This window comes from Heliangelus exortis, chromosome 11 (genome assembly GCF_036169615.1).
Source record: "Heliangelus exortis chromosome 11, bHelExo1.hap1, whole genome shotgun sequence".
NCBI lineage: Eukaryota > Metazoa > Chordata > Aves > Apodiformes > Trochilidae > Heliangelus > Heliangelus exortis.
The window spans coordinates 14473746-14489282 of NC_092432.1; the positions used below are offsets into that span (position 1 = coordinate 14473746).

General features: G+C 43.5%; 1 protein-coding gene across 1 annotated transcript in view; it reads left to right on the forward strand.

The window, feature by feature from the left end:
* Positions 1–15537, forward strand: part of ARIH1 (ariadne RBR E3 ubiquitin protein ligase 1) — a 59919-nt gene continuing 44382 nt past the window's right edge. Inside the window, exon 1 of the mRNA XM_071754832.1 lies at positions 1–517. Within this exon, the coding sequence (XP_071610933.1) occupies positions 149–517 (369 nt within the window). The 5' untranslated portion in view covers positions 1–148. The remainder of the gene's footprint in view (positions 518–15537) is intronic.

The window sequence follows — 15537 nt, forward strand, 5'->3', positions numbered from 1 at the left end:
GCGGCGCGCGGTGACGGCAGCGGGTCGGCCGCGTCCCTTTGTTGGCGTCGGCGGCGGCTGAGGCTGAGGCGCGGCGGGGCCGGGGCTCCGGGGGTCGGCGGGGCGGGGGGGGCCGCGGGAGCCGCCGCCGTTTTTTCACCGCCTCGCCATGGACTCGGACGAGGGTTACAACTACGAGTTCGACGAGGACGAGGAGTGTAGCGAGGACAGCGGCGCGGAGGAGGACGAGGAGGACGAGGAGGAGGACGAGCCCGACGATAACCTGGACCTGGGCGAGGTGGAGCTGGTGGAGCCCGGGCTGCGTGTCGGCGGAGAACGAGACGGGCTGTTGGGCGGTGAAACGGGCGGGCTGGGCCCCGGCGGCGGCGGTGGCGGAGGCGGCCTGGGCGGCGGGCCGGGCCCCGGAGGCGGCGGCGGCCCTGAGCAGGAGGAGGATTATCGCTACGAGGTGCTGACGGCAGAGCAGATCCTGCAGCATATGGTGGAGTGCATCCGCGAGGTCAACGAGGTCATCCAGGTGCGACCCCCGGGGCCGGCCGGGGGGTGGGGGGTCGGGGGAGGCCTGGCGGCCCGCACCGGCAGCGGGCCTGGCCTGGGGGGCAGCGGGCTCGTCCCTCCCGCGGCTCGCAGCGCCTCCCAAGGAGCTCCTCTAGGGGAGAGAAGGGGCTCCTCGGCACCCCCTTCCCGGCGTAGGCCCCTGGGGGCAGGCCGGGAGCTCGCTTCCTGCTGTGGAAGCGTCGGGAACCAGGCCCGTGGCTTTGGAAGGGCTCCTCGCTCTTTGTGTGGTTTCCAGACGCCGGGCTGTAATCTGTGTTTTGCCTTACTTCCCCTCCGACTTGGCGCTGGGTGGCGGGGTTCAGGCCCTCCAGAGCCTTCGGTAACCCAGTGAGTCCATGGGAAGCTCTGGAATTTGAGGAGAGGCAGCCAGGCACCACTCTGGTTTTGTTGCCTTCTCCCTTCCCCCTCCTCTCAGCCACATAGAAACGGGCTCCTGCTCACGGGGTTGAACCTTCTCGTGTTTGTTTCCATCACAGACCAGGAGGGAAACGAGCACTCCCTTGAAAACAATAACTTTTTTACCCACAGTTTTGAGCCTCACCGCTTTAGAATGTAAATCAAGTTCAAGTTAACATTTACTGTCTTTGGATGAAAGTATCCAATCTTATCTGCCGACTTTTGAGCTTTTGGAAGCAAATCAAGCCACTGAAGCTATTTAGTGTCCCGTTCTAAATGTTTATGGCCAGGTTTTGCTCCAGCTCACCATGAAGTTTTCTGATGCCGTTCACTTTTTCTGCAGGTGACTGGAGTGCATGGTTTTTCTTTTGTTCCTGATTACTCGATGTTACTCAGAGTTATGGCGAGTAAATAGAAAATGCTTCTCCTTTTCCAATATGCAATCGTGAATCCTGTGAGAAGATAAAATCTGTGGTTATTAAATACTGAAGGTCCAGTGTTGGTACATCTGTTTAAATATGAGGTACTTCAGTGAGTGCTTTTACCCAACTATTCAGTTGCTGTAATAGCAGCCTTAAAATGTTGGTTTATGGGCTGTAAATTCACTGTTGCTTGTGTGGAGCTTGATGCAAAGAGCTGTAGAAGTATTTGCATACTAAATTAGTTAATGACATTTCTTAAGTCACATTAAACTTTATAATTTTAATAATAGCACTGAACATGTGAAACTGAATAAAGGAGTGAGTCTAGATTAGCTGATTACCCTGTAGTTAAAAGATTTCATGGTTAAGTATGGATGTTTCTATGCTACCTGTTATTGATCCTAGTGCAGGGAGGGAAACAAATGGCAAGTAGACATGCAAACGATTGGTAACTTAAAGATTTTCCTCTTTGGAAAGTATTTAATGAATAGGACTGCAAAAATCAAGTCCCGTGCTGATTGTAGTGAGTTCCTGCCAGTGTGAAGTAGTGAGTATTCCTGATCATCCATTTCCCAGACCTAGCTGGCAGGGTGGAGTCACGAACATGTTCTTCATTAACTGATTTCGTAGCCGAGGTCCTGGTTTCTGGTCTGTTTTTTGTTTAACCCTCTTATACAGCCCTTGGTCTGTACGACTTGTGCTCTTGGCCTCCCAAGTTGCAGAAGTAGTGAAGAAAAATGGATACCAGTAAAGAGACCCTTCTCCTGCTCCTGTACAGTGGTATGCTTGACCAAATTAGTGGTCTTGGCTTCCCTAGGCTCTGCAGAAGCCTTGCAAACCACCGACACAGAACCACTGTGTGCTTTAGTTATTTGTGTTAGGTTTGGAGTAGTTATTCCTGGTTTAGCTGAGTGTAGAAATCCAGGTTGTTTAGAATACCATGGGTATAGTCAGGGCCTAAAATCAGCTTAAGCACTGGAGGGTAGAAAAAACATTCAGTTGCTCTGAATTTCTTTTACTTGCCTCCTTACTGCCTTTAGACTTATAGTCTAGAGAGAAGTGAACCAAATTCAGATGGTGCTTCAGTATTTGCTCTTTCTGGCTTCTGTTGCTGGTGGTGAAATCTTCCAGGGCTCTGTTCTGTTTATTTTCTGGCTTTTGGTGCCCAACCAGGATTGCTGCTGCTGCTTTGCTGGTTCAGTAAACCATTTCTGGAGTCACGTTGGCTCAGGATTCTGCTGTGGATCCTCGGTTGTGGTGCTGCGATTCACTTGTTCCAGCCCAGTACTGGGTGGCTTTGGTGTCTGGGTATCTACACTGGGTTCTTGGTATCAATGGTGATGGTTGCAGTTATGTTTCTTAGTGCTTGGGAAGTCACTCGTTTCAGCAAGATGTACTCCATACCAGAAAACTTGAGCTGTAGGTCTTGCACCCTCTGATCCATGAAGCTGTTGGTTGATTTCTGGTCAGAAGTAAGGTGTAAATAGGATTTTGTTTTCAGTTGTTCATATTCTCAGCTGCAGCAGAAGGGGGAGGTATCAATGAGCTGTGAGCTGTCTGCATGGGGGTATCTGTAAACCATGGCAGGTATAATGCCCATGTTAAATGGCCTTTCTATTCATGTGCTGCATTTGAGCAGTTTATTAGCTGGTAGTACTACTTGTTGAAGGGACTGATGTAAATTTATTCTCCCATCCATTTGGTAATCTCTAAGTAGAAGCTGTATAAGAACACAAATTGCCCAGGAGAGATTTGTTCCAATGAAGACTTTGCAGAGGTTGTACCTAATTTGGGGTAAACTTGCTGGGTACAGAGCCTGTAATTTGCAGGGTGATGTGGAACAGGATCTTGGAGAACTGAGCACTGAGCTGTTCCCTTCCTCAGTGCCTGGCCTTCCAAGATCACTGAACTTGCAGTGAGCTAGGGAGGTTTCAGTGTGACTCAAATATTCAGAATATTTTGCATTTGCTCATTCTTGTCTGAGCATAAGCAGACAAGTGCTTAATTTTAGGTGCTTAATGTTGATTTTGGCAAACTCATAAACTGGTTTGCCTCTGCATGCTGCGTAACAGTAACCTCCCCTTCCTCTTGAGTGCAAAAATAGAGGTATGAACCCTTAACCTTGTGCTGTTGATTGGCTGGGACTTTTAAACCCTACTTCAGATCAGAGTATCACTTCTATTATATCACCATAATTACATGGAGAGTCCTTCAGCATGTTACTTTGAGTTTCAGTTGTCAAAGCAAACAGGTGTATTTCTGGTGACTTTCCAACCTCTGGCAAGACAACTTAGTAAGTGTAAAAACCTAGACATAGAGGTGGTGTCAGACAAAGGCTTTCTCCTCACAAAGGCTTTTTCTGCAATTCAGCATCTTCCTCATGTTTTCTTCCATTGTTATGTCCTTTTCCCACCTCCCTCCCCATTGGATTGCTCATTCCATCTTTGCTCTAGATTTTCTGAAAATAAACTTGAAAAATGTTTAGAATAGCATGTTTATTTCTTCTCTGAATAGAGCATGTGCCTCTTGTCTTGCCTGGCCCACTCTTCTCCCTGCCTTATTGCAAGCTTATGCAATTCTAGAGTTCCTGAGTTGGGTTCATTTCTTCTCTTGGTCACTGTTTTTCTGGAGCATTCCAGTGACATCATTGTGATGTCACTGACCATATGAATTCTTTCTGGACTTAGTAATGGTGAGGTGTTGAAAATACTGGGATGACTCTCCGAGGTGGTTAATATTTAAAACAAAGTGCAGAAAAGCGAGCTGAGCCTCTTCTTTTTTTTATCCCCACCCTGCAGCGGGGAGTGGGATCCCGGATGCTGCTGGGTGTTGTGCCCAACCCACTGTGTGGTCGTGAGCATGTCGAGCTTCCAACTCGGGCTTTCTCAGGAAGGAGGTGGCATTGCTGCATTCAACAAGAGTTAGTGTAGATCAAAAATACCTTTTATCTCTGCTGTAGCCTTTAAAATCAGGCTCTTCAGGGCAGAACAGGTAATATCTAATGTCAGAGGATTTATACCAAATCTTGGTGTCTCATTGAGATGACAAATCTGGGTGACTTCTTCGGAAGTAAGGTCAGGTCCTCACTGGTTAGCAGCTTTGCCGTTAAAATAAGCCAACTCACCAGGCCACTTCTTAGTTTCAAAGCCATGTTTGTTAAATTTGTTGAGGAACAGCTTTTTGAGAGGCTGGCACTGTTGAGGTAGTGCAGATAACCCCCACAATGCTGCAGCTCAGCCATTAAATAGAGCTCTGTTATGGCAAGCGTGAACCCATTGTCCCTTGGCAAATGTGGTCTTATTAAACAGCAGCTTTACTTGGACAAAACATGCTGATTTCCAGTTAGAACTCGGGAAATTACCCTGGTGCTGGTGTGAGTGCTACAGGCAGTTCCAAACACAGTGTCCAAAATAGGAACAACTTGCCAGTGAGCAACAGGAATTGCTGCTGTCACACAGGGTCATGCTTAACATTGTATGTACTGTTAGGGATGACATATTGAAAACTCGGAGTACTTAAAGCTGCTTGATAAGCATTAGGTAGGAGTCCGTGGGAAGAAGCACTTCAGGCTGATTCTTCCTGCGTTTGGGACCACTCGTGCTGCCTGCTCAAGGTGAATTTGCAAGCCTCTGACTTCCCTTTTTGTGTGGTTGGTTATTTGATAATAAAATTCTTGTTGGGGCCCTAAGTGTTATGAAGGAAGGAAATGCTTTGTTAAACTCCATGTTTCTGTCACATGGTATTTATAAGGTGTTTCATTACAGTAGGAATGCATTTAATATTTCCAAGGAATGGAGTAAACTTCATTGTGACAGAGCATTCCTGAAAGCTCAGTATAAGCAATCACTGTAAGGCTTTTGGAAATGAGGTGGCATCTGTTCCCTGGCTGTCAAAGATGTAATACTCAACATCATAGTTTTTTTTTTTTTAAATTGTTATAAATTTTAGCATTAAGCAAGTAGAAGTGTCTTGTTTTAAGTCTACAAAGTAATTTAAACTTTGTACTTAAATGACCTATTTGCTTAGTGCTTATATTTCAGCTCTGTTAGGCTGAATGTACATCTTGTGGCTTGCCATGAGTGAAAAAAAATTGATGTTGGTCTCTTCTCTGAACATAATTTTGCGAAGATCACGAGGCAGCCTTCTCTTGAGGGCCTTGCTGATGCAGATGGGGACTGGCATCTCTTGGGGGTGTTTTCAAAGTGAAACTGAAAACAGTCTTTGTTTTTTAGCTAATTTTAAACAATTGTTTCTAAAAGCAAGAAATAGTTATTGCTATTCCCTGTGGGTTTAATTTTAGTGAACAGGACCATACTTGCCATGCGGAGTAGAAGCACTTTTTCTGCTCTAAACTGGAACCTGATGTGCTACAGAGAAGACATAATTGAGACTGCATGTCCTTGATGTGAACCAATAGCTATTTCTGGGTGTGAAAACATAATTAAAAATGATGAAACTATAGTTTATGCTTTTATACATCTCCCAAGCTCTGACTCTCGAGTTTTATCCTTGCATAAGCTCTAAAGTTCATGATAAAAATAAGCCTCAAATCTCTGATTCACTTTGTGTTCCTGTGAGGTGTTACAGAAGCATGGGGCAAACCTGCCTGGAGTGCAGCATTCAATTCAGGAGCACAAAGCACAGAGTTTCAGTTCAACAGTCTCTGCTTCTAGTGATTAAAACAGACCTGGAAGACTCGAACATTTGGTTGCAGTGATGGCATTAACTCAAAAATTAGAAGTAGCTGCTTGTACAGTACCTCCCCAAATGTCTCTGGCACCTGTTGAATTGTTTTCACTTTGCTGTGTTGAGAATAACCTGGCTTCCCCTTTACTCCATGAATGAGATAAAGTAAACAAGACTGTGGATCTGCTGCTTGGTGTCAGGTGCAATAGAGCAGATTAAGGAAGCGATCATTGTTCTCTAAGCTGTGCTCATCTTGAAATAGTGAATCAAGGTTTTTATAGAGAACTAATTTTTATTTTTCTTGCTGGAGAACATAGCTGCTCATTCTTCCACTTTGGAAAGTCCTTTTGGAATGGCTGAGAATTGGGAAGAGACACTAGAATTTGCCAGAAGAGCTTGTACATTCTATGGGAAGTCACTGGGAAGGCTGAAAGTGTGATCCATGTAGTTTGGTCCACAATTGACCTATTGAGGGTCTTGCTTCCAGTCCTCTGCTCCTGTTGCCTTTAGAGTTAGATCTAAAAACATTGCAAATGAGGTTTTTGCTTGCTTGTGGCTGTATTGCTAGCCATTAAGAATGTTTGGATGCTTTCATGTGTAAACAAGCATATAGTGCTGCTGAATTTCACAAAGTCATTCAGTAGCTTCAGCATTTGCAAGGAAATAGCTGTCTCATTTATTGTAAAGCACACGGTGGGTTGGTAGCTACTCAGTGATGCCAAATGATGCATTTAAGTGCAGCCCAGAATGCAGATGCTGGTGTGTGGAAGTCTGCTGAGCTCCTTGTAGGATGTCTGTGCAGGAGGCTCCAGGCTGACAAGGAAAAGAGCAACTCTGCATGAGCTGGACAAGAAAAAATATTATTTCATTTGATAACAGAAGTTCTGCTAATATTAAAATATCTTCACTGTCTCAGGTGCTTGCTGTTGGGGATGTTGAAAACCTTGAGTCTATCTGGCCTGTACTTGATTCCTTCACTTGCTTTTAGCTTTTGATCTTGAGCTGTGATGGGAAAGTGTTTAAATTAATACACTGGAAACCACTATTCCAGGCTTCCTCAGGAATTGAGTTTGACATACAACTAACTTTGTTTGAAGTTTGTACTTTTCAAGTTAGTTCCTCTTTAGAATTTGAAATGTCTGTGTAACTACAGACACATTTTCAAAAGAGGTCCCTTGTTTACGTGGCACTGTAATGCTGAGTAATTATTTTTGGTATTTAGAGCAGTTTGCTGTGGTGAGGGTTTAAACCACTGTCTGTATATAACACTCCAGCACCACTATCTGCACCAAGTCCTTTGCATGTTTACATAGACAGAACTTTTGCCAAATGTCAGGAATAATTTCAGATCCTAAGTCTTCATAGGTAACTTTCAGCAGTATCTAAGTCACTTGGGATGAACAAGAAGCTAGTAAGATGCTTAAATACTAGTTAAAAAACAAAAAACCAAGCTTTGCTGCTGCCTGTTGTAGCTTTGCTGTCTGCTTCTGGTCTTGTTGACTTGGTTTGTGCAAGGGTCTTGGCAGTCGTGCTGCCTTTTGGCAGTGCCAGTGGACTTGTCAGCTGTTTTGGGCAGCATTGAGAGCTGATGGGGCACTTAGCATTGCCACTGCCCAGTAATCCAGAAAAGCCCCTGGAAGAACTGCCTTAGGAGGGGCATGTGTGCCCCTTTGGTGTTCTCCCTTTGGAGCCCAGGCAGCTGAAGTGTCAAGCATGTTATGGTGTATTCCTCTGCTTGCTGTCAGGCTCTGGCACATTGGTGGGACAGCAGAAGTTTGCAGTATATACTACTATATGTACTAGTATATATAGTGTGTCTACTATATACTAGTATCCAGCTTCTAATGTGCAGTTATATCGGACAAGGGGAGAGGAAGCAAATTGTAGAGTCATAGAGTGGCCAGGGCTGGAAAGGATCTTAAACATCATCTAGTTCCAACCCCCAAATACTGCTGCTGGGGACACCAGAACCATTGAGATCCCTGTGAGCAGGGGATTCTTGGCCATAATCTGAGTATAACTGGGCAGTAGCCTGTGTACTGACTTAAAATTTTTCTTGGCCTTCTCCTGAGCTCTGCTGATCATTTCTAGCTGAGACCTTCTTACTCATGCTGGCTTATTAATTTCCTTCCTCACAATCTTTTCTAAGCATTCATGCTTCTGTATCTTCCTCAGTTAAAGCTTTTACATCCCAGAGCACCATGTGGCACCTCTCCTTTCCAGGGACAAGCAGTGCAAGGATCCTGTCTTGGCCATCTGCTTCAGAAGTAGGTCTTCTGGGAAAATACTTGGGGTTGAAACATAAAAGTGTGAGGGGGGGGGGGGGGAAAGAAAGATTTTTCTTATGAGTTACTCGATTCTCTGCCTGGTTTCCTGGTCTGAGGCACCCTCCACATCCTGGAACACCATGAACATGCCTTTCTTTGTGGGAAGGGTGCATGTTAATTCACAAAAGATCAAGGTTTTGTTGCTTTATGTTTTGAGAAAATCAGGAGCTGGAGGGTGAAAGCCACCAACGTTGTGAATTAAAACCTTTGTATTTGCTTATTGCCTTTACAGGTCTCCTGAAAATTGTGTGTTACTCATTAGATAAGGGATGCAGAGTCTAAACTCTCAACTTTTGGTGGTTAAGCAGGATAGTTTCTGCTCAGAATGATTCTGCTTGGGCACAGGTGAAGTCCTCCTGAAGTGGAATATGCACACTGAAAATGCAGAGTGAGAAGGATTTGTATAAACGCACCTGAAAATAGTCAGCTGGCAAAACAACTAACCTTGAGTGTTAGGTGGAAGTTTGTTTGTGGATTATTGTGTGTTGGGTTTTGTGGGTTTTTTTGTTTTGTTTTTTTTTTTTGTAAACTTCTGTTTGTCTCCTATGAAGGAGAAAAAGCTGGGGACACTTTATTCCAAGATATGAAAGTTTTAAGTGGTTCTGAAGGTTCCCACTTGCTGCCTGTTGTTGGTAAGCCAGATCAACCTCCAAAGGAGTGTGGTGAGTAAGTCATGTGAGTGTGCTACCCTGGCAAAGTGCTTTTGACCTGTTTACTTAAGCAAAACTTTTTCAGAGCCACAGAGGAACAGAGGAAGTACCTGATAGTTGAATAACCCCATTATTTAAAAATCACGACAGGACATAACTGAGTTTACTATTCTTTTGCACTTTGATGTGCATGTGGGAGCTGGTGAAATAGTTACTGCTTAGTGAAGTACTTCACTTTGAGTAATGTCCTTTTAGGGTTTGTCTTTGGTTTTCTGAGCTGAAGCAATATGGACTTTTGGTAGGCTCCCATTGTTTCTTGACTTGAAATACAAACTCAAGCTGTTCTGATGCTTTTGAGTTACTTTGGGTGTCTCTTAGCTATCCCAAGCATTGAGTTTTGAGCTTTGGGGGTGTAGACACACATGCACGTCCAGCCTTAGATAGTGGCAGGCATGGTTACCTGCATGTTGCTCCTGGCAGTTTCTATTCCCTCAGTGCAAACAACAGTTTGCAGGGCCAAATAATGAATGGGATCAGTGTCCTCTCTGATCAAACCTGCTTCCTCTCTGCCTTTATTGATCAGCTACTGTTTGACCCAGCCAGCAGCTCCTTTGCTCCATGTGCCACAAGTGATGATGGTTGAATTGCTCAACCTCTGCACTGTCAGCAGAAGAAATCCATATATATCTACACTTGAAGACAGTATTTTTGTGGCCTGTTTTGAACACATGTATAATTAAAGGTACATATTTAACTTTTGAAAGAGCTTCAGATAGTTGTGTTTTTTTTAAAAAAAAAATTGGAATTGGATGTGTTCTTGTGTAACAAAATACAAATGCAATCAGCATTCCTTTGTCTGGCAGAGAGAAATGGGGAGAAGGATTAGGGGGAAACAGGAGAATTCACGAGAGTCTACCTTACAATGAGCTTTCCTGTGTGGGAAGAACTCCCACAAGAAGAATAAGTTAACTCTTAAGAATCTACAGGCTCAAGGATCTAAGAAATAGGGAGGTGGAAGGAGTGGTCAGGAAGAAGAGGAGATAAGGACTTCTTGGAAGAAAGGGAGCGTGTGTGGGAGGTCTGTATCTTGACGGAATGAGTGAAGGAGTAACCTCCTGGGGCCTAGAGAGGTTAGAATCCAGAATAGATGCTCAGAAGTGACAGAGCTTTCTTCACTGATTTATGTTAAAACTAGACTGAACAGCAACTTTTTAGTAAAAAGATATGAACCAGAACACTTAAACATCAAGCTAGCAGCTTTGTTTCTCTTCTGGGAGCTGGGACAGGCTCTAGTAAGCCCTGACCATGAGCCCTTGTCTTAAAGTGAAGAATGAGTGTTTGCTTTCTGCATTCCTCTATGCCTGAAGAACTGATCCCAGTAGATGCTATTAATGTGAAGTTTGGTTTTGGGTAATGTGGAAGCTCTTGGGGTAAATTCACATCTAATATGCATCCAGGAAAGTAAAATAACATCTTCTGAGTGCCATGAAGATCTGATGACTGACTTGTGCCCAACATCTGTGTTCCAGTAGTTGATACTGCTTGTGTGATGACTGAAAGGCTATCTGAGCAAATCACAGTGGTATTCTTTGATTTGTGGCTAATTTTGGTAAGCGATAGCATGTTCTGTAATAACCTCTCTCTTTGCCAAGTCAAAATTATGTGTTTGAAACCTCTTTATTTGTTTTTTTAAGAGAGATGAAAATAATACTTGAAAATGTACTCTGCTAGATTTTTATTTTGGGTGGTGATCGTTTGTAGTAAACGCACATGGATCTAGAGGACAGCAAAGATAAGTATAGTGTGATACTTTTGTCTTGGACTATTTGTGGTTTAGAAATCTAAGATACTTTGCTTTCGATTGGGAATTCCATGTTGAGGTACTGGAAACGTGTTCAGAGATCATAGAAACTGGGAAAATACTTGCTTCTTGTCTTGCTTTCCTGGGTTTTGATTCTCTCTACTTCATGTTAATTCACTTTTGGTTCATGGTTGGGAAGCAGCTTGCCTTTTATTTTTGTTTTAGCTGAGAATGGTAGCTTGTTGGAGGTAACAGTGCAAGAGCTTGGAGTTGTCTGTGGGGGTGACTCATACTGAAACTGTATAAAGGGAGGGTGCTTGGAGGTGTTTGGTATCTCTGTCATCTTCATCTACCACAGCGTAATTCCCCTGACGGGTGTCCTGCTGTCGCTTGCCAGGGTACCTGCACAGGCAGGCAGTGCTGTGATCTCAAGAAGCTGGGTGCCAGCCTTTTCAGTGTGCTTAATTACCTGCCAGTCATCAGCCTAATGATTCACAATGCTAGCCTTCATGTCAGTTGTAAAGCAGGACTGATTAGGTGGGTTTTTGCTCTTGTAGAAGCTGAGTGTCTGATCATGGGTGGTTATACTGTAATGGGAATGGTACAAGGGGAGGGCTCTTGGCAGTTAGCACACAGTTCACCAAATACAAAATTGCATGTCCAGGTTTGTTTCTAGTTCCTGACCAAAAGGGAGATGCTTGTGTGTGTTTTGGAGGGTCTACACATATCTTGCTGGCTTAACTCCATTGGTTTGGATGCACTTCTGATGAAATGAGTGCAAGTTTGTGTACAGGCTAGTTTTCAAAGTCCTTAAATGAAAAAATAGTGAAAAACCTGGAGGTTTCCTGTTATCTGTCACTGCTGTAGGACTTGTGCTTTGTTATTTCTCTGTCAAATCCCAAGAATATTTTCTCTTAACTCAAGAGAGCTCAGGTAGCTGGTTCAAAATCTTGCAGCAGTTAAGAGTCTCCAGTCACAATTATAGATCCATTTTGTTGAAGGATGGGAATGAGAATGAAGATGAACAAGAGACTGATAAACTGTTAGTGCCTTTAGAGTACTTTTTCTTCAAAGGCAGCTTCTTCAGAGCCCTCAGAGGAAAAAGTTTTGAGGTGTAAACAGGCAAAATGACTTCTTGTAGCGGAAATGCTGGCTCATAAAATAGGATGTTACTGGGGCTCTGTTATGTTGGCTGTAATACTAAGACTAAATGAGCAGAGTGTGGTAAATAAACTGCGAAGTCATCATTAAAAAATGGTCTTAGCTAGAAGAGGCTTGTTGGGAAAAGGATGCTGGCAGATTTTCCTAGTGCAGATGCAGATTCTGCCAGCAGAAAAAAAGTGCTTTTGCAGGTATTGCTGCTTTTGTTCAGGGAAGTGATATAAGCTATAACCACATCTGCTTTGGGGCTTTTGGCAATGTAGAGATGTGGTCTAAGATTGCATCCCCAAGGCCCTGCTGTATTGGCAATTATTTCCTTGCCTTATCTGGTCGAAGAGTGTTAAGATGGCTAAATTGATGACTAATTTTCTATTTTTTTTAATGCTTGATTGAGTGTTGTAAACTAAGGCACCACTTAGGTAGATTTACAGCCCGTTTGTCAAGGTGACATCGTGTTGCAAAACATATTTGGCCAGTAAATACTTCAAGGAGTTAAGCTCTTCCTGTTTTGTATTGCATGGCAGTTTAGCAAGACATCTGTCTTTCTGCTGGGTGATGCAGAGATGATACATGGGCAAGGTCTGCTGCAGGGAAGTGAGAAGGTGGCAGTAGGAGCAGGGATCCAGTTGTGGAGCTGGCCTGTTAAATGAGGATGCTTTTTAAGTCTGGACTAAATGGTGACTACTGTCATGTTGTTCAGTGCTGTACACCTGAGTGCTCTGTTTAGCCAGGACTGTGTGACAGTGACTCAGGCATTGTGTAGTGATATGGAGATGAAGTCAGCACAAAGGAGGTGTTTTTTCCCTTTCCTAAAGTACTGCAGAATGTGTTGGTGCTTGGGTGAGTGGGTAACATTTCCTCTCTGTCCAAGTGAAGCATGCCAGAAGAGGGAATACTTACGGGGACAGAGGGAATACAGTGGGTGCTGCTTTGATGGAGAGACAAAATCCTAAGCAGTAAGGGACAGAGAGGTGGAGAGCAATATCTAGTACTTAGACACTCACCAAACTGGTGCCTGGAGGAGAAAGGTAAGATGGAAGGATGTTAAGGTGTTTTTGTCCATAGATACTCTTCCATGCTCTTGTAAAGGGCCACTGGGTAAAAATTCCTCACCCAAGGCTGTGTTTCTCATCAGTCAAGTTGTCTTTGAAGAGGTTAACTGTTGCATCCCACCAGTGACCACATATCAAAATATGTTTGGAGCTAGCCTGCCCATTGCAGTGAGAGAACTTTTTAATTGGGATGCCTTTTGTTTTCATGCTAAATCTTGCTGATTTTTGTGGGTGTTTCTTCATTGTGCTCATGGAAGGAGTTACTCAGCTTCACTATTTTCTTCTCTCTGTCTGTATATTTGTTGGAAAATGTTAATTATAATGTTCTGGAGTACCAGTCCAGATTCAGGACACAGACTGCACAGGCATGTTATTTTAAGATTTCTGCATAGTGAGTATTTCTCCCCAGGTACCTGTCTGGCTTCTGCTGCAGGAGGTAGCCTGTCCTTTTGCTCTCATTCTTGTCAGAAGACTAAAGTGCTGTGTAATGAAGCACTGCAATAATTGCTGGGTGAGAAGAGCCATGTGTTTGTTCTGGGAGTGCACTCCTGGGTAAAGCTCTGCTCACAGTCAGGGGTTACCCTGGAAACAACTGATTTTGAGGAGTCTTGAGGTGATAGACAGTTTGGCTGGATTATCTTTCATGTGGTAAACATCTTGTCTTTGTGGTTGAATGTACTGTGATCCAATAGATGTTCTCTGGTACAGCCTAGTAGCAAAAGCAGATGGGAAACAGATCTCCTGACAATTTGGGACTTGACCAGCATTTGAGAGACATTTTTGCTGAATATACTTGGGGTCTGATCCTCTGCCTGTGCACTGCCCTAAAATGAGTACACCCTTTCCTTAATCATCCTCTGGAAGGACCTTTAAGACCATAAAAAGGCTGATTTGAGAGATCTTTCCAGAGACCTCTTAAGACTTAATCCAGAAAAGAAATTACTCATTTTCATGGTATGTATTTGAGCCTACAGACAGACCTACAGAAACAGTCTATGGAAAGAGAATGCAAGGTACTGGGAATTTACTCTTCCAAGTGTTGCTGTGATGTTGGTGTCAGGAAAATCTGCTTTCAGAGAGTACTTGATTTCTCCATACTTCACGTATACGGTTGCCTCATTATTTCTTAAAGTGATCCTAGAAAAAACCAGCATGAAATACTTGAAGAATACTCTTTTAGGAAGGACTTTGCAGGTGTGTTGTGTTTTGTTTTATAAAGTGAAGATGAAAGTTGTTTGTCAGTCAAATCCTGTTCTGATACAGCATATTTTCATTACTGAAGTGTGATACCAGATCTTCAGGAATGAATGTTGGTTTGGCCTTTTTGAAAAGTATGTGCAGTGTGCTGTTGTATATTGTGCTTGAAGATATTTTCTGTTGAAGTGCCATCAAAAAAGCAAATTCTCTAAACCATTCTTTGTGACTGCAAGACCTTGTGCTGTACAGATTTCTCGCTGTGGCAAAGTATAGCTTCTCATTACTAATAGCATCCTCCTAAGACTTAATGCCCAAACAGTGCCTTTTGACCAGGTGATGCCTTTGAACTTGCTTAAAGTGGCAAAAATGAAGTTCTGTTATCTTAAGGGCATGCTAAATCCAGTGAGAAGTCCCAGTTACTGCTGAGCAGTAAATAGTTCAGTGGCCAGGATTGAAACACCCTGTTCTTTATGTTGTGTGAGCAGCTGGAAACCAGAGCCAGCAGTTTTGCTGTCTGGTGGGGGGAACAGTGCCAGTTTCTTACAAGTAACATTGAGCCTGTGAGATGGGGACGGCCCTATTGGTCAGTCTGGCTCTGGACCAGATTCTGGCATTGTACAATGCTGACTGTAGTGAAAGAGTGAAACTGATGTACCAGTATGTATTTGAGGAAAAAGAAGCAGGGAATTATTTTTTTTTTAATTTTTGAGAGACATCCGAAGGCTTCTACAAAATGTTCCAGAGTAAAAAGGAATTGTCCGGTTACTCTTCAGCTTTATTCCTTTATTGTCTGTTTCTTCCTGCAAACAGGAAGGTTTCTGGAGCTCACATTGTCAGACCTCTACTTTCCCAGAAATACCAGAACTTGGGGCATGGAAAACACCATTTCCCTGAAACCCAAATGTGGTACTTTGGATTGTTTTACTTTTATCAACTTGATGGGTAGCTGACCTGACATATGCCACTTCTTGTCTTTCCAACATTGACTAATAAAAGACCTTAAAAAAAAAAAAAAAAAGTATTTGTCTAGCTAGGCTACTGTCATGGTTACACTGTGGATACATTTTTGAGGAGGTTGGCAGTATTCCCACAGTTTACTGTCAAAATCTTCTGTTTGGTGGCCCAGCTGAATGTAGCCCCCAGATACCCTAATGATAATACAGACAGGGCTATGTCCTCTTCTTCTGGGTAGCTGGACTGTATTCCTGAGCGACCACTTCCTTCTGTAATGCAAATGGAGAAAGCTTTTGGAAGAAAGATGTCAGACTGTTGCATGTTTCTTCAAGA